At 48.2% G+C, this 24232-nt stretch overlaps 3 protein-coding genes and 4 non-coding genes across 13 annotated transcripts in view; 1 reads left to right on the forward strand and 6 right to left on the reverse strand.

The window, feature by feature from the left end:
- The window catches only part of Eddm3b (epididymal protein 3B), a 36885-nt gene extending 19653 nt beyond the window's left edge, over nucleotides 1-17232 (reverse strand). Inside the window, exon 1 of the mRNA XM_050129430.1 lies at nucleotides 17090-17232. The gene's annotated coding sequence lies outside the window, so the exon portion shown is untranslated. The remainder of the gene's footprint in view (nucleotides 1-17089) is intronic.
- Rnase4 (ribonuclease A family member 4) lies at nucleotides 2813-17237 on the reverse strand. 4 transcript variants are annotated; one of them, XM_050129436.1, is made up of 2 exons: nucleotides 17090-17237; nucleotides 2813-4035 (listed from the first exon to the last, which is right to left on the reverse strand). In XM_050129436.1, the coding sequence occupies exon 2, from the start codon at nucleotides 4016-4018 to the stop codon at nucleotides 3575-3577; it is 444 nt and encodes a 147-aa protein (XP_049985393.1). In that variant the 5' UTR covers nucleotides 4019-4035; nucleotides 17090-17237; the 3' UTR covers nucleotides 2813-3574. The 4 variants fall into 4 exon arrangements, with proteins under 4 accessions (XP_049985393.1, XP_049985395.1, XP_049985394.1 ...); XM_050129438.1 differs by lacking the exon at nucleotides 17090-17237 and adding an exon at nucleotides 14437-14546; XM_050129437.1 differs by lacking the exon at nucleotides 17090-17237 and adding an exon at nucleotides 13769-13791.
- Nucleotides 5377-17232, reverse strand: Ang (angiogenin). 4 transcript variants are annotated; one of them, XM_050129432.1, is made up of 2 exons: nucleotides 17090-17232; nucleotides 5377-5993 (listed from the first exon to the last, which is right to left on the reverse strand). In XM_050129432.1, exon 2 carries the CDS (start codon nucleotides 5973-5975, stop codon nucleotides 5538-5540), a length of 438 nt encoding a protein of 145 aa, XP_049985389.1. In that variant the 5' UTR covers nucleotides 5976-5993; nucleotides 17090-17232; the 3' UTR covers nucleotides 5377-5537. The 4 variants fall into 4 exon arrangements, with proteins under 4 accessions (XP_049985389.1, XP_049985390.1, XP_049985391.1 ...); XM_050129433.1 differs by lacking the exon at nucleotides 17090-17232 and adding an exon at nucleotides 14437-14458; XM_050129434.1 differs by lacking the exon at nucleotides 17090-17232 and adding an exon at nucleotides 13769-13787.
- A 262-nt stretch (nucleotides 17238-17499) lies between the features above and the next one.
- Nucleotides 17500-17571, reverse strand: Trnap-ugg (transfer RNA proline (anticodon UGG)). Its single transcript has one exon. It is a non-coding gene; the product is annotated as a tRNA-Pro (tRNA).
- Nucleotides 17572-18334: 763 nt separating this feature from the next.
- On the reverse strand, nucleotides 18335-18421 carry Trnay-gua (transfer RNA tyrosine (anticodon GUA)). Its single transcript is given in 2 exon segments — nucleotides 18335-18370; nucleotides 18385-18421. It is a non-coding gene; the product is annotated as a tRNA-Tyr (tRNA).
- A 662-nt stretch (nucleotides 18422-19083) lies between these two features.
- Trnat-ugu (transfer RNA threonine (anticodon UGU)) lies at nucleotides 19084-19156 on the reverse strand. The gene has a single exon. It is a non-coding gene; the product is annotated as a tRNA-Thr (tRNA).
- A 3930-nt stretch (nucleotides 19157-23086) lies between these two features.
- Trnal-uag (transfer RNA leucine (anticodon UAG)) lies at nucleotides 23087-23168 on the forward strand. Its single transcript has one exon. It is a non-coding gene; the product is annotated as a tRNA-Leu (tRNA).
- The last annotated feature ends 1064 nt before the right edge of the window (nucleotides 23169-24232 follow it).

A 24232-nucleotide genomic window follows, 5' to 3' on the forward strand; every position in this document is an offset into this window, starting at 1 on the left:
TTCTATAATTTTATTAAATATATTTTCTGGACCGTTGAGCTGTACTTCTCCTTCTTCTATTCCTATTATTCTTAGATTTGGTCTTTTTATTGTGTCCCAGATTTACTGAATGTTTTGTGATAAGAGTTTGTTGGACTTGCTGTTTTCTTTGATCAGTGTGTTTATTTTCTCTATGGTATCTTCAGAATCTGAGATTCTTTCTTCTATCTCTTATATTCTGTTGGTTATACTTGTTTCTGTAGTTTCTGTTTGTTTCCATGTCCAGCCGACTCTCTGTGTTTTCTTCTTTGCCTCCATTTTAGTTTTCAAGTCTTGAACTGTTTCCATTATCTGTTTGATTGTTTTTCCTTGGTTTTCTAGGGTATCATTCACTGATTTATTCAATTCTTCAAACTTTCTGTTATATTTCTCATCCATTTCTATAAGGGTGTTCTTTACTTGCTGTTTAAGGGCGTCAATCACTTTCATAAAGTCAATTTTTTCTACTTCTTCTTGATTAAGGTGTTCATGTCCTCCTGTTGTGAGGTCCCTGGTTTCTGGTGGTTTCATGTTGCTTTTCAGATTGTTGGGTGAATTCTTGCATTGGCGCCTGCCCATCTCTTCCTCCAAATGCTCCCCTATGGATCTTCTTTAACAGGATCAGGTCTCCTTGCCTACTGATGTACCTTCCCAGTGATGGCTCTCCCCAGCGATAGCTCTCCTGGTGCCGAGATCAGATCTCCGTGCCCAATGATGGCTCTCCCCAATGCTGGCTCTCCTGGAGCTGAGATCAGGTCTCCGTGCTGGTTGGGTAGCTCGTAAACAAAGCGCCTAGCTTGCTTGGTACAGGCAGGCTATTGAAACAAAGGAACCCCGCCCTTGGGTGCCTGCTCCGGGAATTCTAAGAATGTGTGAGCGTGAAATGAAAGCCTGTTTCAGTGCCTGTTGTCGGAATCAGGATCACACACATTCCTAGTCAATCCAATGTTTGTCAAATAAAGAATAGCCCCCGTTTAATGTAGAAAATGTCTTCTACACATACACCCACACATCCTACTCTGATCTGAAGCTGGTGTAACAAGGGCCACTTGGATACACAGCCATGTTAGCAAGCAAAGCAAGCCAGACTGGAGAGCGGTACCCCTGTCTATAGCTGGAGAAATGTGAAACTACTGATGTGGTTCAGAAGTTACAGCGACCCTTATTTCTGGAAACTTCTTACAGGGTGTGTGCCTCTCTCTCTCTCTCTCTCTCTCTCTCTCTCTCTCTCTCTCTCTCTCTCTCTCTCTCTTTCTCGACAGGGTTTCTCTGTGTAGACCTGACTGTCCTGGAACTCACTGATGTCCACCTGCCTCTGCTTTGTCAGAAGACACGGAGAGAAGTTTGTTACATAGAGAACAAAGGACAGGCAAGCTCTTCAGGAGGGCGTGCATGAGAGCTTCTTTACCGGACTCCATCCGCCTGAGGCTTGGACATGTGGCTCCATTTAGTCTGATTGACCATATCCACTTTGATAAGCTCCTTCTCTGGTGTCCTCCTCAGTCAGGCCATAGTGGACATGGTCTAGTTTAACTAATCCCACAGTCGAGGAGAAAGTCTTCAATAACTATGATTCGAATTCAAAAACAGAAAATGGAAATAAACTAACAAAAGTAGCTTCTGGCCACATCTGAGTAATGGGGGCTAGAACTGGAAACTGGTGGACAAGACAGGACGGAGTTTATTACTAAATTCTGCTTTTTTTCTGCTCTCTGAACAACGGCTAGCCTTTCGATGCACCGACTGCACCAGCAATTCTGAAATCAGAATTTGGTTCACGATGTCTGGCATAATAAACGTGTTTAAACCTTCCAGTCTGTAAACCCTGCTGCATTTGGACAGTCGGTTGTCTGGGAAGTCAGAGGGAAATCTGTCTGGCTCATAAGTGTATTTCCTGGCAAACCAGATTAAAACCATTCCAAAGTCTGGTCCTCTCCTTCCATCCAGGTCATCGGGCTTGTCTCTGAGACTCACCTCTAACTTCATCCCTTCTTCATGCATACGGGAGGTAAGCACACACACACTAAGGCCCCAGAGTCTTGCCTTCTTCCTGACCACTGTGGATAACGTGTTAATTGAAAGGCTAGCAGGTGTACAGCTGCACGACTTAGGTTTTTGGGAAGTTTCCTCTGCAGAATGAAGAACAATGGTACAGACAAAGAATGACGGGGAATTGGGCTAGCTGAACTCGGTAGAGTCTCTGGAGGGGGCGTGGTCTCTGGAGGGGCGTGGTCTCAGGCTGTAAGTAGGCAGAAGGAGCTGTGGGAAGGAGCTGTGGATTGATCTGTTCTGCAACATCTGAGCTCCAGCCACGGAAAGTGTTAGTTATTCCTCTGAGCCTGGCTCAAGGAAGTCATTGCCGTGACTCCCGTGAGTCTGAGGCATTAGGGTCCATGCTCACCGCAACAAGACACTTCACTCGGGACTGCTGCATCTGATCCTCACAATAGTGTATCTGTGTTGTGTGGCAAACAAAAGGCAAAGCTTGAATAGTACAGGATGGGGGTTGGAGAGCTGGCATAAGGGTTAAGTGTACTTATTGATCCTGGCAAGCAGTGTTTCTCAGCCTCCTGACGCTGCGACCCTTTAATACAGCTCCCAACCATAAAATTATTGTCATAACTGTAATTTTGCTACTGTTATGAATCATCACGTAAATGAAGAGTCTCTGTCATGATGGCTCTGATGAGCATTTGCCTCTGACCGGATGTGTGGTGACACCCAGGACATGAGAGTTCACAGACTCCACAGGAACTTAAAGAGATCAGGGGAACACAAGGCCATGACACAGTACTTCAGCTGATACCTCTTTATTATAAGGAACATACAGAAAATCTTTCAATTAAGGAGAGTAAAAAATCTTGGTGACCTACTATCTTTTTTGATATAGCATTTTAAAAATCTTAGTAGCCACAAACCATAATTAATATCAAACAACTCGTATCTTTTAATTTGTTGGCATGTAATTTCCAAATTCTTTTTTAAATTTTTTTATTTATTATGCATACACTACTCTGTCTGCATGTCTGCCTGTGGGTCAGAAGAAGAGGCACCAGACCTCATTACAGACGGTTGTGAGCCATCATGTGGTTGCTGGGAATTGAACTCAGAACCTCTGGAAGAGCAGCCAGTGCTCTAAACCTCTGAGCCATCTCTCCAGCCCTCAGTTGGATTTTTATCTGAGAATTTCCAATGTTTTCATGGTCTTCAAAATCTTTAACTCTAAAAGTCTGAATAACGTAGCAGAATAGGCATGGGGTAGGGGGTTAGGGCACTGGAATGAGACAGATTAAACTAAGAAGGCACTTTGTGACAGTTGTAATACTGTCTAAATACATGTGATGCAAGCGTCAGAGGATACTCTGGGAGTCAGGCTGTGAGGAGAGGTTTCCCTCCTCTCCATTCAATACAATGGGATATATAGGGTATACATGGGTATACGGCATGAGCAATGGGAACAAAGCCCGAGGCCTTCGATGCATCCCTCATTGCTATTGTCACTTCCTCCAAGGCCAACTGCAGTTACTAGCTGTAGCAGCTGCAGGGTGGCATCTATCTATCTGTCAAAGTGCACCGGGACCTCTGGGTTACCCTCGCAGGCAATGACAACCCGCCTGGTGCTGACACTGGCCCTGTATCTGCAGTTGGGAGCCCTAGAGCTCCCTGTCTCTCTGCAGTCTGTGACCTTCAGTACACCCTCGTGACAGTTCATCTGGCCATTCTTGCACTGGATACTGGCAGTACTGCAGATGCTACGAATGTTCCAGATGTCTTCGTGGATGAAGGTGTTGAAGCGTTTGCAATGATGAGAAGTCATCTTCCGTCTCTGCATCATCAGGTTGCAGTAGCTGTCACTGCCTCCGGTCTGCTGAGAGTCAACATGCTGCCACAGGAACCGCTGGTACATTCGATCCTGTCCATAGGAGGGCTGCACGAGCTCTAGCCCCAGCAAGGCCAGGACCAAGAGCAGAAGCAAGGACTGGGTCCTGGGCAGAGCCATCACGACCTAGAAAGGGCCTGAGAAGAAAGCAAAGACAGAAGGAAAGAGGGTAAAGACTGGGCACTGACCTACTGAGAACGGCAAAGTAAAATCTCTGAGCATCTGGGCAGAACAAGCTTGGCTAAATGAGTTAAAAAAAAAAAAAAACCGGAGGCTGTGAAGCTGGGTAGGCAGATGATGGGGGGACCTGGGAGAGCTCGGAGAGGACAGTGAAAAGGACCAAAGCACCTGTGTGAAATTCTAAAGACTTAATACAAATAGACAGGAACGGCTTAAGGAAGGGCTATCGGATGCTGCCATCTGGTGGTCAGTCCTCAGATTGACTTGCAGGTTGACTCAAAGGAGCAAACAAAGTGGACAGTTTTTTTCAGAGTCAAGCAGACTTCACAATGCAGGTACAGACCAAGAGCCGTGTCTTTCAGAGCTGGTTTGAGGTACACATGTGTACTTCATCCTACCTGAAGCCTCTGCTTTGCTACGTGATAACTACCAGTATGAAATGCAAGTGTTACTCTTTAACACCCCCCACGTTCACAGCCTGTGCCCTGCTTCCGTGCCTCCAGGTATGGATTTGAGATAGCGTTGCTGCAGTTATTAGCAGCCCTGGAGGTCATTGAGGATGGCCCCCTCGCTCATGTTTGGCCTGGCACCCTACTTCCTGTTTCCCTGATTCCACTAGAAAGGTGAACCTCTGCTTGGCACTCACTGGGCCTCCCAGTCAAAATAGTGAACTATCTCCTCTAGGTAGAATAGATATTCTGCTCCAAAGATTAGAACACAGCACGTGTTCTCTCCCCGCCGTCAGAGACCATCCTTCAGAAAGGCTGATTCACCTGGGAGCACACCCAGGGGATGGGCGGGCTCATGATTCCTTCAATGAGACAGAACAGTTAACCTTTCCAGGAGGGTAACTGCTTCACTCAGGCTGCTTTTTGAAATTCTCTGTGTGAAACCATGATTCTGGTTCGGTTAGAGTCGAGGTTTCTAAGAGAATTAAGGGACTTCATCAGGTGGCTGAGGGTAAGAGCATGAGGTTTGCCTGCCCCTCGGCGCTGACATTCTCATAGTGGTTTGTGCTTGGGGGTGTGTACGAGAAGGGAGGAGAGGTGGGGAGTATGCCTTCCCCCAAGGGCTCCTGTAGTGACTATTAGTTAACAGACAACTCTTTTGAGAACTCCCATCTGCCTTGTCTGTAAACAATTATCATCCTCACTGCCACAGAAAGATGAAGTCCCTCCTCCCACTGATGGGCAGATAAAGAAGAACATCTCTGTTTCTGTCCCTCCCCTCGAGAGCCGCTGAGTAGAAAAATTAGGAAACACTAAATTTCCTAGGAACTCGTGACTCTTCCAGACAGATTCTTAATGGCTTTAGAGACATCTTTATTTCTGTGCGTCGTAAATCAGGAGACACAAGTTTCAGATAGTTTGTGTTCTGACAGTGACCGTTGCCATCAGTGTTCTGGAATAAAGAGGGGATTAAAAGAATGTAGAACCAACTCTGTGCAGGGGCCTGCTGGCTACTGTCTGATGACAGACTCGTCTAAGTGGACAGGCAAGCCATTTTCACAGGCAACAACAATGCGTCTGGACCCTCTGGAGGCTCGGTACCGGCACGGAGGCCGGGTATTCCCTCCTCTATGCTTGCAGTTGGTGACCTGGAATTGAGAGGTGCTTATTCTGAAGTCATTTCCGTAGGGCTCTCCATCTTTTCCGCAGATAGCCTTGATGCTGTCCTTGCTGCCATGAACAAAAGTGTTGAAGTCCTTGCAGGGAGAGGTCAGGCCTCGCTTCCTCATGGCGCTTTCACAATATCTGTCGTCACGGCCACTTGGATTGGCATCATAGTGCTGAGTAAGGAACTTTTTATACCTGGGGTCATTCTGAGCCAGAGCTGGTGGGGTCACAACCAGACCCAGCATGAAGACCAGCAACAGGGGGCCCAGACTCACTGTCATCTCTTCCAACAGAGATTCCTGCCAAGAACAAAAAGTAGCAATGGAGGGGTCATGGCACCACATTCCAATTTAGGCTAAAAGGGTGGAGACATTTCTCTGTGATAGGACATTATAAATCAGCTGTCCCCAGGCATCGAATTCCATCTTTGCGTTCCCCTTCCTAGTTGGCTCCATGATCTATCTCCTCCTCTTTCTTTTAGGATCACCATCAGTCATAGCATAATTGAAAATGTTTATATCCTTAGCCACTCATTACTTAACTGACAACAAACATCACTCAGCTCCCTGTGGGCCCCAGAAACATGCTAGATCCTGGGACACAAAGACGTGAAGATGTATCAAGGACAGGGGCAGCGGTGTCGTCCCAGCTACTTAGGAAACCAAGGCAGGAGGATTGCTAAAGCCCTGGAGTTCCGTGCTAGCTTGGCCAACACAAATGACTCTGGGGGGGGGGGAGGCACTGAGCACAGGGACAGCCAATGCCCCAAGGGCACTAAGATGGCTTCCAGGCATTCAGGTGTGAAGAAAGCTGTTGAGAGCAGCCGCCTTGATGTGAGGGGGCAGGTCTACTTCTCCCAGAGGGCAGAGTTCCTGTGCTATGCGCAGGAAGAATGGACCAGCGTGCAGCCCTTGTAGAAGATCTGGAAGCAATGTCTGCAGAGCGGGAACAACACAAGCTCGTGCTCCAGACTGCCTCACTTCAGCGTCGTTCGGAAGATTTGCGAGAATAGGTGCTAGTCTCCCGTGTCTGTAATAGTGTCACACGGGCACGTGATCTTACAGTGTGGCAAAATAAAACATAAAAAACCAAACTGGGATCTCTTCATGAAGCCAAAGGGCTCACAGTCTGCTGTAAGATCTCTCTGAAAAGGACAGAGGAGAGCGCTGCCATGGTCTCTGGAGAGCTCTCAGCTCACCCCGTACCACACACACCATCACAAACCACACACCTTAGAGCCAAAGGCACCTTCTGCTGGAGCTTGGCCCCCTTATGGAGTTTTAAAAGATGTTATTTCTAATGTAATTTGAAATTCTGAGAACCAAGAGGTATTAGGTGTTTGTGGCAAGCAGTTTTTGATAATACCTGTAAGTCTTTGAAGAAGAATGTAAAGATAATCCTGAGACCTAACAACCCTCCTCACAGTAGGGCTGCAGAGATGGCTCAGCAGTGAAGAGTGCATCCTGCTCTCCCAGATGACCTGAGTCGGTTCCCAACACTCACACTGAACAGCAGCTCACACCTACCTGCAACTCCAGCTCCCAGGGATCTAATGTTTCTGGCCTCTGTGGGCACATACACTCTTTTACTGATACTTGCCCACAGACACGCAAGCATACACTTAAAATAATAAAAATAAATCTTTTTAAAAAGCTCTGTAAGAGCCGGGCAGTGTGGCGCACGCCTTTAATCCCAGCACTAAGGAGGCGGCAGACGGATCTCTGTGAGTTCGAGGCCAGCCTGGTCTATCTACAAAGTGAGTTCCAGGACAGCCAGGATTGTTTAACAGAGAAAACCTGTCTCGAAAAAACAAAAACAAAAAATGAAAACAGCAGTATAAAGAGAAAGTAGTTCAGTCATAAATGCTGGGCTTGAGGATGCTGTGACAGGAAACTTAAGGATCCTCGAGACCCAGCCCAGTGACTGCTGAGCTTCAGGTCCCAGGAAACATGGTCTGAAGGAACATGGGCACAGATGTGCACCTCACCACAGAACCATGATAGACAGCCGTGGGGCTCACCACATTTGACAACAAGAACAAAGTTCTGAGTTTTTTTTCTTGGATACAGGGTCTTGCCATGTAGTCCAGGTTGACTTCAAACTCTTGATCAAAAACTACCATGTCGAGTTAATGTAGTTCTGGGGAGATGGAGGCAGGAGAATTGGAAGTTCAAGGTCATCTTTGGCCCCATAGTCGGCTCGAGGACAGCCTGGGATATTCAAGACCTTGTCTGTAAATAAATATAAAGACTGTTGCATCTTTCGGCCTGAAGAAATGTGTTGTTGAAGGAGAAGATCAGCCCCAGGTAAAAGGTTTTTTGTTTTTGTTTTTTTTTTTCTTTCCCTAAAGTGTGGTGCATTTTCAGGGGCGTTAAGTTAATCATTAGTGGGCTGGAGAGATGGCTCAGCGGTTAAGAGCACTGCCTGCTCTTCCAAAGGTCCTGAGTTCAATTCCTAGCAACCACATGGTGGCTCACAACCGTCTGTAATGAGGTTTACTGTCCTCTTCTGGCCTGCAGATATACACACAGACAGAATATTGTATACGTAATAAATAAGTATTTCTTAAAAAAGTTAATCATTAGCTTTATTTTGTGTTTCTCTCACGTGTAAACCTCAACACTTTTACCGTGTGTGTGTGTGTGTGTGTGTGTGTGTGTGTGTGTGTGTGAAGGCGAGGTCCTGGCACTCAGCTTGTATGTAGTCTGTTCCTCGTGCAGGGTCCGGGAAGATAGCAAGACTCTAGGTCAGGGGGGTCTAAGACCCTACTGAGAATGTGCGAGACAGGTGATGGAGCGGGGGGAAATGAACTGTCTTTCTAATTAGCACCTGACGCTAACCAACCCTGTGCGTTTCATGATGACCGCAGAAAAACTCGGTGTACGGCTAAAGAACACCACATTTCACAGTATCGAAATAGCATGCACATTATAATGTGCTACAGAATCAAATGCGAGTGGGTCTTGTTCATTGAGAAAAGATGGTGCCGGGTGCAGAAGGGACAACTACCCTGAAGAATAACCAGTGTTTACGCGCTGCTGCTGCTCTAGCGGAGCTGCCAGCTGAGGGACACGGGCTTGCTGAGCTCTTCGCATTGGTATTGGGGTTATCTTTCCTGGGTGTGGGTTGTTTATTCCCCGAGAAATTAGAAAGAGTTGTGTGTGGTGCTGCATGCATGCCTGCAATCATAGAACAGGCACGGGGACTCTCCTGGCTGCCTAGTGAGATCCATGCAGACCTAAACACACGTAGTAACAAGAGCTGCAATACTTGAACGACTCAGCAGGTGGCAGTCGTGGATAGGGATGCTGCCATTCGGCAACCACGGTCAGCCTGTACTGAAAACCTTTTAATAAGAGTACAGACTGTGGGGAATGTGAATCGGCAAGCAATCGTGCCGGGCTTTGGGTAGTTAGGACACCAAAGCAAAGTCCACAATGTGGAGGATCCAAACGCCGAGGATATCACAAAGCAGATGTTGACCAGCTCTCGGGTTTCATGGCGGCTGTCTCCAAAGCACATCGGTACTCATGAGATCCTGTCCATATTTCCCGATGCTGTATAACCTACGATTGAGCGGGATCCGTATTCTTTGCCTTGAATCATAGTGCTTGCTCACGGCAGGCTCTCATTGTGCCACGTGATTAATTTCTCTTCCCTCTCCAGGCCTATGGTACCAACGGAAGAAAGAGGTGATGGGGTAACCTTGGCCCAATCTCTGAAACACATCTCCATGACGGTTGTCTGTGTAAGCCCAGTCCGTGTATCGACTAACACCACACCGTGTTTCACCTCCTAAAAAGACACTTCCTTCTAGACTTTGAAACCACGCAGGCCTGTGTGGCCAGGTAAAGGGCTTGCTTGTTTCTAACTTGCAGAAATCGCGCATTAATGTTTACCAACTCACCTAACAGTTCTCGGGCTTACTATGTATAACTTCATTTCTCTAATGAAGAGACAGAACCCCAGCAATACACCTGGAGCACCGCTGTGTACTGTCCACTCCCTTGCAACTGCCTCACTCACGTATTTAACTCTGAATTTCCTCATGCCAGGTGAAACTGCGTGAAAACAACGACAGCTGGATGATCTGGGGTGCGGGTGTAAACCGTCAAGGCCAAAGGGCCGAGCCAGGTCAGTACCCAGCACGTGACGTCACTCGGACTTCTCTGGACTCTTTTTACAGCTTGTAAGCTGATCCTGCAGTCCTCACCAGCACCGAGGCTCTCTTTTCTCCCCACGGGCAGGGCTTTGTACCAAGAGACAGAGCAGGGCTGACCATTTGGGGCGACCCTGTCACAGCTGCGCCCTCACTACCTGTGTCTTCCTAGCAAAGCTTGCAGAGGAAGCCATAGCAACAATGCCTCACCTTCCTTTGAATCCTCCCTCCTCCCTTCCCCCATTTACTGTCTTTTGATTTTAGCAAGCATTCCACTTGTTTCCAAAGAGCATCCATAATTTTTTTTTTTTTTTTTTAAGGAACTGCCAGAAGCTCTTCTCTTTATTCCTGCAAAGCCACATGCTTGCCCTGGAAGTTCAGCACAGTCCCATACCTTGGGAGATTTTTGTCACAGCTGAGCCTCTGACCTCTGCCCTCACCTCCCACACCTCCATCTCCTGGGTCCCAGTCTCATTCATTACCTTAGCCCAGAAACAAGCTATCCCAAAAGAAACCTGCTTTCATATTAAATTTAGAATCTGACTTATTTTCTTTTTTAAGCATGAGGTTGGAAAACTGGATGGCAATCTGTAGAAGAATGAAAATAGATCCATATCTATCACCATGCACAAAACTCAAGTCCAAATGGATTAAAGACCTCAATATCAGTCCAAACACACTGAACCTGATAGAAGAGAAAGTGGGAAGTACCCTACAACAGATGGGCACAGGAGATCGCTTCCTATGTATAACCCCAGCAGCACAGACATTAAGGGCCTCATTGAATAAATGGGACCTCCTGAGACTGAGAAGCTTCTGTAAAGCAAAGAACACTGTCACTAAGACAAAAAGGCAACAGACAAAGGATTGATCTCCAAAATATATAAAGAACTCAAGAAACTAGACCGTAAAAGGCTAATCAACCCAATTATAAAATGGGGCACTGAGCTGAACAGAGATCTCTCAACAGAAGAAGTTCAAATGGCCAAAAGACACTTAAGGTCATGCTCAGCTTCCTTAGTGATCAGGGAAATGCAAATCAAGACAACTTTAAGATACCATCTTACACCTGTCAGAATGGCNAATGGCTAAAATAAAAAACACCATTGATAGCCTTTGCTGGAGAGGTTGTGGAGAAAGGGGTACACTCATCCATTGCTGGTGGGAATGCAAACTTGTGCAACCACTTTGGAAAGCAGTGTGGCGGTTTCTCAGGAATTTCAGGATCAACCTACCCCTGGACCCAGCAATACCACTCTTGGGAATATACCCAAGAGATGCCCTATCATACAACAAAAGTATATGCTCAACTATGTTCATAGCAGCATTGTTTGTAATAGCCAGAACCTGAAAACAACCTAGATGCCCTTCAATGGAAGAATGGATGAAGAAAGTATGGAATATAAACATATTAGAGTACTACTCAGCAGTAAAAAACAATGACTTCTTGAATTTTGCATGCAAATGGACGGAAATAGAAAACACTATCCTGAGTGAGGTAAGCCAGGTCCAAAAAGAGGAACATGGGATGTACTCACTCATATTTGGTTTCTAGCCATAAATAAAAGACATTGAGCCTTTAATTCGTGATCCTAGAGAAGCTAAATAAGAAGGTGAACCCCCCAAAAAACATATAGACATCCTCCTGGATATTAACCTTCATCAGGCGATGAAAGGAGACAGAGACAGAGTCTCACATTGGAGCACCAGACTACAACCCCAAGGTCCAAATCAGGAGCAGAAGGAGAGAGAGCTTGAGCAAGGAACTCAGGGCCATGAGGGGTGCACCCACACACTGAGACAATGGGGATGTTCTTTCGGGAACTCACCAAGGCCAGCTGGACTGGGTCTGAAAAAGCATGGGATAAAATCAGACTAGCTGAACATAGTGGACAATGAGGACTGCTGAGAAGTCAAGAACAATGGCACTGGGTTTTGATCCTACTGCATGTACTGGCTTTGTGGGAGCCTAGGCTGTTTGGATGTTCACCTTACTAGACCTGGAAGGAGGTGGGAGGTCCTTGGACCCCCCACAGGGCAGGGAACCCGGTCTCTTAGGGCTGATGAGAGAGGGGGAGTTGATTGGGGGAGGGGGAGGAATATGGGAGGAGGTGGTGGGGAAGAGATAGAAATCTTTAATAAATAATAATAATTAAAAAAAAAAGCATGAGGTTGGGCCTAGAAGTCCTAAGGAGGGATATCTGGTTTCTTTATAGATGAATGGCTAGAGTGCAGGGGAGGAGAAACAGAGCAGAAAGAGGCAGAATCTTACAAAAGTTGGCCAGCTTTCCTCCAACTGGAGATGAGTCCAGATGTTTGCTCCTGGAGACCAGGTCCAGCGGTGTGAAGCAGAGGCGCTCTCAGTCTGGTTATATACAGGGCTGTGTGACTGGGTGGGGAAGACCATTTCTAAGGACCCACTTTGTCAGACAGATGTAAACAAGGACACCACTAGGGGACAAACAAGGGGTCATTCACCTTTTCCTGGGCATGATGGGGTCAAACATTAACTGCCTGGTGGGGCCGATGTTTGCTCAGAGACAACAATGTTTGCTAGGCATGGCCTTTGTACCAAAGCCACCTCTTTACCGATGTCCATGGTCCTTACCCTTCCCATGGTAGGACTGAGGTCTCATTCTTCATATGCCGTGGAATGATGCAAAAACATGTTATCTCTGACCTTAAGGTCAACTTTGGAAGGAGTCCAGAGGAGAAGTGAGGTAGCTGTGCTCCCGTCCTCCTTCCCAGCATTTCCTGGCTCATCTTCCTGTCACCCATCCACAGGAGACAGAACCTGACTTCCAACCTGATCCAAACCACATAAAGAAGGCAGTGTGTCCGTCCCTCTGCCCTGCTTCTGAGGAAGACCATGACTAAGCAGTAGTAGATAAGCCACGCGTCAGATTTCCTCCACCCACAAAGCACACAGGGAGGGAGCAGAGAGCTTTCTGGAATCTTCAGGACTGGACAGAGGGCTCGGCTACAGGCACAGACAGCTCTTCAGAGGACCCAGACCCAGTTCTCAGCATCCACGTGGCAGTTCACAGCCATCTAAAATGATACATTTTTCTGGCTTCCCTAGGTATGGCATATGCCTTGTACCCAAACATACATGCAGGCAAAATACCCCCACAGAAAATAAATAAGTATATAAAATGTAAAGAATTGCTGTACACTTGTCTTCCGTGTAGGGCAGGATTGAAACAGTTTAGCTTTGTCAGTTTCTATATTTTGCTTCATCATTTTGTATAGATATTTGTGTGTCATTTAAGCTGCATTTATTTCTAAATAAGTAGGGAAAAACACCTACAGGTTGACGACGAGGGAGGAGAAGTGCAGGCAAGCAGCAAAACACCTTTCCCTACATGAGAACTCTGTTGGGGATATTTTGAGTGAGTCTGGGCATAAGAGCTAGAGCCATGAGCTGACTAACTTGCTATAGCAGAAGGAAGAAGATGCATGTCAGCATCATCTCCAGACCCACTCAGCGGGGCTCTTCCTCTGTGTAGCAGGAACAGAACCCCCTCAGGAAGCTCAGATGGGAAAGAGGCACGCGGGCAGCATCAGGACCCAACTTGCAGGCATGCTCACACCTGGCCTTGGGTGGGATGGTTCTGGCTTTACTTCAGGTTGGTATAACTGAGAAAACAGGCAATCAGTTTTCCTTTGAGGGTTAATCTCATTGTCTATTCATTAGGTGGAACCTTCCCAAAAAAGAATATTTGCTTACTAATTTCTGTATTCTTCATTACTCGACACCCAAGTCCCCATCAACTGACCTAGAGCCTCTAGCTGTGCAAACTCCCTGCGCTTCTGTTTAAAGGTTCAGAGATGCGAGATTTCGTAGCAGTTATTAAATAAAGCTTGATGGCTAAGTAGAGCGAAGTCTGGCTAGGGAGGCTGGCTGATACTCACCCTGGGGGCTGATGAGGCCGTCCGGGTGTGGCCATTGATCTGGGAGTGCTCTGTTGTTGCCTGCAAAAAGTTGCTGAAATCGCCTGATTTGCCTTTGCCAATGAAGTATTGTTCCCAACTACAGTGTAAAATCTTTCTTTAAAAGCTCATGTTTTTAATCCTAGCACTCTGTGAGTATGAGACCAGCCCAGTCTACAATACTAGTTCCAGGACAACCAGGGCTACACAGAGAAACCCTGCCTCAACAAACAACGATAAAGAAGCTGCCCAGAATGTTCTCAGCCCAAGCTCAGCCCATGGGACACGCAGCCCACGACAGCTTGAGAAGGTGGCATGGGGATCTGGAAGGTTTGTGTATTCCTTCCCTTCCTCTCCCCACTCCTAACCCAACTCTGCCTGTGATCAGATGACCAGCAAGCTATGCAGCCTGCCCTCTCTCTGCCCTGGTGACTTGAGGGTGCTAGAGTCTCTGGAAAGGAAGGCACAAGCACACTTCTGACCACAAGCACACTGCCCTGCCCCTGTGACAAGTGCTCTGCCAAAACGTAAAGTGTTTCCAAAGTACAGAAGCAACAGCCTGGGGACCTTCAGGGTGAGACCCGTGCTGCTATCCGGCGGGGAACTGGTGACGGAGGAAGGGAACCGATGCGCTCAGTGTGCAAACTTACTGTGTATGGCGGTGCCTGTTTTAAATTAATCCCGCATCACTCTTTCAACAGATGTGGAAGAACTGAGTTCTGGAGTCATCAACCACTCGTTTGTTCAGAGAGAACAGCCAAGCGCATTGCAACATCCTGATGGCCTCATTGTCCCTCGGGGGTGGGAGGAGTACCAGCCAGCCCCCACAGCCAGGGATGACCTCCGCGAGGCCCTTTCCTGCTGAACAGTCACAAAAGCAGACGCCAGACCCTAACCCGCAGCAAACCCACAAACACAAACCTCCTTGCCCGACAGACAGACCAGTCTCCCTTTCGGGAGCCGTGTTAGTGTGCTGAGCCGCCAAATGCCTTCTCTGAAGTCGCTGGCCCTTCATCTGACCACTCAAAGGATTGAGAACCTGCTCAATTCCCTGACAAAAGCCAGGCCATTTTTTTTTTCCAACTTGGCACATATTGAAACAGAAATGGGTATTTTTTTTAAAGTTTTCTATTTTATTAAGATGCAAGGTTTTATAGCCTAGGAATGTTAAAGTGTGTGTGTGTGTGTGTGTGTGTGTATGTGTGTGTGTTGCTAGGGCTCAGACCCAGGGCTTTGCACGTGCTATGGTAGAGTACCGACTGAGCCACATCCCTGGGCCTGAATATTTTATCTTTGTCAGTAATTTTAACTCACATGAAACAACTGCCAATTTAAAAAAGCATTCATTAAAAAAGTTTTAACCAACCAGGTAGTGGTGGTGCATGCCTATAGTCTTAGCACTTAGAAGGCAGAGGCAGAGGCAGGCAGATCTCTGTGAGTTAGAGGCCAGCCTGGTCTACAGAGCAAGTTCCAGGGCAGGCTCCAAAGTTTTAACCTCCTGAAAACCATTCTCCTTTCCTGGAATTTTTAACTCTCTTCTCCAAGCCAGTAGTATCCATGGACACGTGCTGCATGAAATTCTCCCTCCAAGACATTTCTCCCTTTAGATAGAGTGTATGTTTGATTCTGTTCTTCGGACTCATTGTAGGGTCAGGTGGGGAAGATATGAGAAAAATGTGTAAATTCCTGTACAACGCTAACTTAGCACAATCAACGATAGAAGTAGCTGAAAAGAGAAAAGCCCACAGGACTAGGGATTGAGGAAGTGGGGGCTCCACTGGTTGAGGGAGAATGGGAACAAAGTCCTGAAGACTTCCCTGAATCTCCAAACAAGATACAAATTAAACATTTACTTCCCCATACACTGGGCTTTGGCCTATTCCTGACTTCCAGTTATTCTCAGAATACCCTACAGAGATTGCACTCTGCTCAGTATGATGGGAAATCTCGAGAGATGTTTACCCAGCCTGCGTCAGTGCACTTTTTAATCCATGTTTGGGTCACACTAACAATGCCGCCACAAACCTTCCGTGGGACGCAGAGAGAACGGGATGAGAGGGGGGCTCGTGGGGAGCTCTGCACCCCACAAAGCTGAGACCCTGATGAACTGATGACTTTTGCAGGCCCGTCTCTGACCCTGGCCATAGCTAGTCCGCTTTTTCAAAACACTCCCCTCCCCCCGCGTTAAACTACAGGTCAAGTCCACAGTATCCGAACCCGTGTTACGACACCGCACCACCCCACGCAATCAAGACGGGAACAGGGAAGCCTGGGATTCTCCCAACTTTCGTTTTACAGATGTGGAAATTAAGAACAGGGAAAGAAAGGGACGTTAATTGACCAAGAGAACTTTTGCATTCCTGTGACGGAATGATTTCTAGAAAAGTCAAAACTAACTTTTAAAATAATACTAAAAATTAGTTAAAGGAAACCAACACTGATTATTTCCATAAATCTCCCAAACATTTGAATTCCCCTTTCATCAAAGGGAGTTTTTGAACTAACTCGGAGTGGTGCTACACTTTGAATAGCTGCAGGGAGTTGGCCAGGGCCTGTTCAGATAGACGACTGAGCTTTCTAGCCAGTGTGAACGAACAGTAAAAATTGCTGTCGCCACAAAGGGAAGACCCTGGCCTACTGCAGAAGTCCCAGTTAAGGACAAAGATACTACACAGCCACGGTTTGATGTGCTTTATCAGAGCAAGAGAATCCCAGCCGTCCTGTGAGAAGGCACGGACTGGGGAGGCTGTTGACACTCATCTCCAAAAGTTTCACAGCACTCTTCAGGCGGGAGACAGGAAATAGACAATGAAAAACACCAGTCCTCAAATGTTAAGTTCTGCGTGCACAACCTTGACAGCTTTTCCCACAAATATGATTCCAACCTAGGAACACTCAGGTCTTCCTTATCCGAGCAAACGCGCGCTCAGGTAAGATAAGGGTTCCTGGCACTCCCCCCCCCCCCCCCCCCCCCCCCCCCCCCCCCCCCCCCCCCCCCCCCCCCCCCCCCCCCCCCGCTCTCCGCAGATTCTGTGGTCCCTTCTCAGCCTTCTCTGCCAAGCTGGAAAGGGAACAGTGCAAAGGGGATCGCCAACTCTGGCAAGAGCTGATGCCCACCACACCTCAGCTCCGCAATCAGACCCGAGAACGGGCCTTCCAGGACCCCCACACCGCCCCTGGATGGACCCCAAACCGCCCCTGGGGTTTCCTTAGACAAACCGCTCCTGGAAAAACTATCTCCATAGTTTGGAGTAGAAACCCACACGGGCGCGGAACTGTGGAGGCGGCGACTTTGTTTCTCACCTTTTTTTCCTAGTGGGATGCCGAATAGGAGAACTGCAATTTCCCCTGTAATCTCGTCCGAAATATGGGTGAGGTCGATGTAGCCCGGCCACGCAAACAGATTGGAGCCGGGTGCAGAGGAGCGGAGGGTGGGCGTTCCAGGCTCGGTGGCTGGGACCGCACCCCGTCTCTGCAAGGACGCCCCTCCCTGCTGGGCAGAGGAACCAGACAGGCAGGCGTGCCGAGGACCAATCGAGGGGGACCCCACCCCGGGAGGTTGGAGGGGAAATCTAGAGCTGACGGCCGTCTTTCCTTTGGAACAGAGGCCGGCGGTGCGGTCCTCTTTGGCTGGGTGGTCAGAGAAAGAGAGTTTGTAGATAAGTTAACTACAGGGGAATTATTTTCAGGATGTAAAGAAAGGTTGTAAAATTGGGCTCGTCCGGGATTTGAACCCGGGACCTCTCGCACCCAAAGCGAGAATCATACCCCTAGACCAACGAGCCTCGGTGCTTCACAGCAGTTTACATTCTGTCCATCCTTCGGCGCTCAACTGTGGGACGCGCCAGTGTTTCTTTTTTTCTTCTTACGGGAACATTTTCTTTTGTGTTGTTTAATTTCCACCCCATCTTTCTCAACTCCCACCTATGAATTCTGGGTCTATCCCCTCTTGTTCTCTATCTACGACCACGACAGCTCCAGGCTCAGCATGGGATCAGATTTCAAGTCACACGCCTGTTTTCCCAGGCGCCCGAAGCGAGCCGGGGTGGCGCAGCCGGCTCCGGGTGGAGCTCCGACTGGCGCAGGACGTGTTCTGCAGGCTTGCGACCTCCGCTGCGCAGCCTCGCTGGCCGGAGGAGAATCGGAGAGAATACTGCCGACCCTCACAAGAACTGCGTCTTCAATTTCATTTCCTTTGCTGAACTTTATACTCTTCCAGTCTCATCTCCGACAAATACCTAAATGAATAAAAGCGCTTCTCTGCCAGTTGGGGGGTGGGGGCAATCACCGCGGTCAGTTCTGGGTTTTGTTCCGCAAATCAGAGTCCTTGCGGGCCAGCAGAGCACTGAAAACGTGCACACAAGCGGGTCCGTAGGTTCTGAACTTAGGACATAGGGCGGCAAATTAGGCTCAGCTAGAAACTAAAAGTAAACAATAAAACGCGAGCCAGGAGCCAAAAGCAGCGATGGCCGCCGGTTCTGAGGATTGTTAGGAAGGAGCGGGAACAGAGGACTAGAGTTAACTAGGGAAGCCCAAAATGCAGGCTACTCCTTCGAGCCGGAATCGAACCAGCGACCTAAGGATGGCTGTTGCAGACACTACAGTCCTCCGCTCTACCAGCTGAGCTATCGAAGGGAAGCACAAGAGTGCGTGTTCAGAAAGCGGCTTTCAGTCGGCAGACAGCCACTTCGCCGCCGCAGGGACGACTCAGCCAACGCTCCGTGGGTGTCAGCCTACCCGGCACCCGGACCCCGCCAGTCTGCGAGGTGGGACGGCGTGGGATGCCACGACAGCTAGGAATTCCACCCAGGGACTGGAGGCGTGGCTTGGTAGCGCGGTTACCCAACGTGAGATTTTCCAAGTTCAACCTCAGGTCCTAAATGTAAAAAAACCAAACCAACAAAAAACAAAAACAAAACAAAACAACAACAACAACAAAAAAAAAACCCTCTCCTTGGAGAGAAAGCATCTTTTAAAAGGAAGCCATAACCACAGCATCTTTGAGTTCTTATCAAGGTTTGGTGACCAAAGTCTCACCTCCAAACGGCGGCGCTTTATTTGCTGCGCGAGACAGTGAAGTACGGAGATCCCCCGGCCTCCACTTCTGTGCCGACTTGGCCTCCCCTCACAAACCCCTTCCTCCCTACTCCCTCTTTCCCTTCCCCTCGCACAGCCCGCCCGGGGTCAGGCCTCCCATCTCCCCGTTCCACACCCGCGTGTCACGCGTGGCGGACTGTCGCGGAGCGCCTCAGGGAGAATCAAAATAAGAAAGATTCTTTAAAAGATTTCTTGAGCGCAGGCCCCAGCGAGATTTGAACTCGCGACCCCTGGTTTACAAGACCAGTGCTCTAACCCCTGAGCTATAGGGCCACACGAAGATACCTTGTCTTTCTTTCTTAGAAAAGGATAACTTTGCTGGCTCCTTGGCCGCCCGACTGTCTGAAGGAAGACCATTACCAGACACGGTATATTCCTGTATACATTCCAATCCCATATACAGTATGGGAATTTAGTCTACAGACTCTGGGCTTGTTGGAACTGGCACAGTAGTGTAGTGGATTCTGATGGGGAGCACTACTCTGATAAATTTGAAGAAATGTCCCCACCACCACCGCAGCAACAGAGTCCTCCTCTCGGGCTTCCTTCTTCTGACGGTGAAATTCAAAACAGAAATCCAGCGCAAAGAAACAAGTCTGGGCGGAAACGGACGCTTCCACATCTGAATTTACCCCTCTGCCTCTTAAAAGATCCTTCCCCTCAGCGTCAGCACAAGCAAGCGCCAGGTCGCCTTTTAACTCATTCCTTCATTCAAGAAGCTCCCAATTCCTAGTCTGTGCTACGTTCTACACTAGAAACTAGACAGGGGTTCAGACTCTATCATTAGTAATTTTACTTCACTGAGAATTATTTTATTTCTCATACTTCTTTGTGCACCACGTGGGTGCCTAGTGTCTGTGGGAATTTTTATGAAACCAAAATTAAAAGCAAGTGTACCAAGTGTAACTTGCAAGTAAGCCATTTGGAGGGCCCTTAGAAGGGGTGGACTAAGTCTCAGGATAGGGAGAGGCTGAGATTTGTACAGTCGGGGCTGTGGGGTATCAGACGGTTCCGGGCAAAAGAAAATTATAAATAAAGTTCAAGAAAGACCAGATTATTAAAGGGTACATTGTTAGAACATGGTTGGTCCACACTCCTCGAAGGGACAAGAGCTGAGGTGGTTAGGAGAAAGGAAGGACGTTAGACCCTTTGGAAAGAGAAGACAGAAATTCACCATGCATGGAATGCAAAGTAAACGGAAGGGAGGAGAAACTAGAGAGCCGGGACACCAGAGTCGGGCGAGCACATGGCAGTGGCAGCTGCGGACTCAAAGGAAAGAAAAGAGACACAGACAGGGAAGCGAAAGTCTGCTGCTTTAAATACGGTGGACAGAGTGCAGAGGAGACGCTCAATCATACCTTGATACTTGTAAAAGGAAAAGCAAAAAAAAAAAAAAAAGCCACATTTTCAGGATATCTGGAAAGAAGAGAGGTGCAGAAATATCAGGGTTCGGGTGGGATAAACAGGAGGTGCAGGAGCTCTTCACCGGACACGCCTGTGTTTAGAGTCCACCAACTAAGGTGCTGAGACTAAATTATGTCTGGGAGTAGAGCTGAACGGTGGAGCTCGTTCCTGAACTGCAGCGTCTTGGGTTCAATGTCCAGGATCACAAAAATAAATAAAATAAAATAATAAAAGTTAAAAGGAATAGTAGTTTTCATCTGTAAACCTGACTGTAGGGACTGGGACCTGAGACTCCTGAGATCAGGACAAGCAAGCCAAGGACAAACACAAAGCAAGACGCTGCCTTGATCAATCAATAAGTAGAAATTAACTTTCCTGGCTGGCCTGGAACTCGAGGAAATCAGCCTTCCTTTGCTTCTGCCTCTATTACACCTGACTCTACAATCAGCGTGCTTCTCTTTAGAACATTGATCTGGGTTTGCATCTGTATGGGGCCTTTGAGTGCCCCAGCTAGAGTGTGAAGTCAAGACCAACCTTTCACCAAGTGAATTCCAGGGATTAAAAACCTCAGTCTACAACCCATCTTGCCACCCCCACCTCAAATTTTTACTATTATTATTGCTGTTGTGTTTGTGTCTGATAGGTTTGAGGGAGTCGGAACAGCTGAGTGGAATCAGTTTTCCTTACATCTTTATTTACAAGTATTCTGGGGTCCCAAACTCAGCTTGCTGGGTAAGCAAGCCAAGTATAGACTCACCAAGCCATCACAAATGCCCGAAATTTAAAATAAAATAAAGAAGTTTGAATCCTACAGGTCATCCACTAAGTTAGCACTTCTAAGAAGTCTATAGGCTGGAGAAGCTCATCGGTTAAGAGCACCTGATACTCTTGCTGAGAACCCAGGTGCAGTTCCCAGCACACACACGGTAGCTCACAACTGCTCTAACTCCAACTTCAGGGAACCAGCGATCTCTTTCAGCCTCTGTGCACACTTCATGCACATATTCTTGCAGCCTTGCACATGTATCCATAAATAAAAGATAAATATCTTTTTTCTGTTATGTACTCTTGAAGGAAGATGGGAAAGTGCCACTGGTAGAATCTCTGAACTGGGTGTTTCAAAGAACAAGACACCTGTGCACACAGCAACAGTAAATTCCTTTGCCTGAGGAGAAGGAGAGATTCAGACACAGTAACAGTTTCCTAGTCTTAAGGACCTGAGCGACTGGGAGCCAGACAGATTTCTGATAGCTAGACAGGGGAAGAGGGCACAGATAGTAAAGATGGCAAGCTTCTAGTTTCTTCGTCATCTTCTGCCCACCATGTCTCTCCTTCTGTTTGACCAATCCAGGCCAGTCAGTCAGATATGTCCAAGACCAGTCTTGATATGGAAGTTCAGGGTCTATCAGCAGTACCCCCCATACCCCTTGTTTAGGCAGATCAATATAAAACAAGAGGAAGGGTCCCATCCCATGCCACCAAAACAACTTAAACTTCCTAGCCTTCCAGGGGAAAACAGACCAGTTTCTGGATCCCCTTCTCCATTTTGTGGGAAATGTCTCCTGTATATGTGCCCCACTGTTTCCCCCCCAATCCGTCTGTGTGCACAATGCCCTCGTTCTCGTCTTCACGTTTAATACAGTCTGTTACCTGTTGCTGCCTGCTGCGTCTGAGATTTTTCTACCTTTTAATTCTTTAATAGGTGGAGGAAAAGAACCGGATCCTGACCCCTAGACAATCTCAACTGTTTGCCACAGAGAGGTAAGAAAGGATCAGGGACATACACAGCCTCCAGACTTATTGCCTCTTTGTGGAAATTTGCCTCCAAGTATAGAGTTTAGTCAAATGGAAGATGTAATTTGAATATCACCAGGGAGCCACAATTTCCTTTTAAAGAGAATTCGTTCAAACATTCCCCAATCCCAAATCCGGCGGTTTGCTGGGATAGTCACCTGTTTTTGTAGAAAACAGTAGTGGGTTCAACTCTCAGGTACTGCCACACACAAACAAATGGGTCAGATCAACAAAGCGATGTTCTGTGATTTGCACCAGCTCCGATTAGGAGGCGGGGAACTTCTTCCCCGTTCAGGGAGTATGGAGGCCCATGTTTGGTACATCCTATGCCAGAAGCTAACGGGTGACAACTGCGGTGTGACCCCTCTTGCCAAAGTCGGAGGACTCATTTGGTCCTGTGACCTGTGAGCTTGGGGAGAAACGGGAGTGATGGGAGGGGGTGTGTGGCGAGAGGACACCGACGTCTCAGAACCCTGGAGGCCTGGAGCCCAGTCCTGGTTCACACGGTCTGGGCTGAGTCATCTCCTCCAGCAGCCAGCAGCCAGCACAGCTTCCACGCAGAGCACATTTGCAGCCGCCCTTCAGGCTGCTTCCTCTGGGAGGGACGCAGTCTGCAGGCAGGGGCTCTGGCTGCTTCTGCGCGCGGGTTTCCTGAGCACCCGGGAACTGCGCTGGCCTCCCTCTTTCTCGACGAATTCGTCTCCGGCCTTTCAAACCGAAAAACTCAAATTTCCAGACCAGAAAAACCCTTGGAGTCGCCCAGGCAATGAGGGGTCTGCGTGCGTCGGGAAGCCACCTCGGCCCTGCTCCAGTGCGGGCAGCAGGGTTGCGGGACTGCACACCGGTGGACAGCTTGTTCTGTCGGCTCACTCCAGAGCCGAGCCAGCAAGCAGGGTGGGCGAGCAATGCGACGGGGAAGATCCTACAACTCTGGTTTCGGAGCGCGGGCTAAAGAGCGTGGAATGATGTAAATAGTTAGTGTCCGCGAAAGCGATTGGGCAGGTTGGTAGTGTGGCCGAGCGGTCTAAGGCGCTGGATTTAGGCTCCAGTCTCTTCGGAGGCGTGGGTTCGAATCCCACCGCTGCCAGTGTTTTCTTTGCAGCTAGACCGGCTATGTGAATGGCTTAAAGACCAAAAACAGTGTGGTCTTTCTCATCTGCACCTCCCACTCTGTGTCCCTCTTCGGTCCTCCCTTTCCTACACAAACCCCTAGGAAGTGATGTCAGCAAAGACCTGAACCAAAAGTCCTAGGTTGGGTTTCAAGTAAGGGGTTTGCTTTCTTTTCAGGCTGTTCTGGAGCTTGCTATGTAATTTAACATGGCCTTTGAGCGCTGAGACAAGAGGCCTGGTTTACCATGCATTGCTAGAATTTGAGGTTTCTTATGGTGCCCTTCTAATCAAATGTGGCAAAACTGTCTCCAAATATTGTCGAATGGGACCTTGAAGAGCCATTTTGCTCTTTCTAGATCCAAAGGAGGCATGGTAGTCACTGAAGAGTTTAGCCAGACTGACCCAGACTGTCTTGTGCTGGTTTGAAGCAGAAACGCCCAACAAAGGCTCCAGGATTCAAACACGAGGCTGCCAGTTGGTGACACTGTTTGGGGAGGGGGTACAGCCTCGGTGGGGAAGCGTGCCCCTGGAGCAGGCTTTGAGTGTTTGTAGTGGTACCCACTTCCAGCTCGCACTCTCTGGACGTGATCAGCCACTTTCCTGTTCCTGCCACCTGTTCCCTCCGTAAGGGACTCCCATCCCTCTGGAGCCGTAGGCCAGCATAAATTCTACTTTTGCCTTGATGATGGTGTTTTCCCACAGCAAGAGAAAGGAAAGTAACACAGGATTAAGACCCGCATTTCCTTCTCTCTCTAAGCAGATCCGTGTGTGCGTCTCTCTCCATCTCCTCCCCAAAATACTCTGAATTTCTCTTAATTATTCTCCTCTTCATCTTTGGGTGCCTCTGTTTTGACCTCCACCTCTCATTGCATCAGTTAACTTCCCTCCAGCCCCCTCACTCACCCTGCGAGGGAGTTTGAATGAAAATGGCCCTTATAAACTCACAGGGAGCGGTACTATTAGGAGGCGGGGCTTTGTTGGAGTGGGTGTGGCCTTTCGAAGGGAGTGTGTCACTGTGGGGATGGGCTGTGAGGTTCCAAG

The sequence above is a fragment of the Alexandromys fortis genome, unplaced genomic scaffold (genome assembly GCF_014885135.2).
Source record: "Alexandromys fortis isolate MF-2015 unplaced genomic scaffold, M_Fortis_MF-2015_v1.1 scaffold_285, whole genome shotgun sequence".
NCBI classification, from domain to species: domain Eukaryota; kingdom Metazoa; phylum Chordata; class Mammalia; order Rodentia; family Cricetidae; genus Alexandromys; species Alexandromys fortis.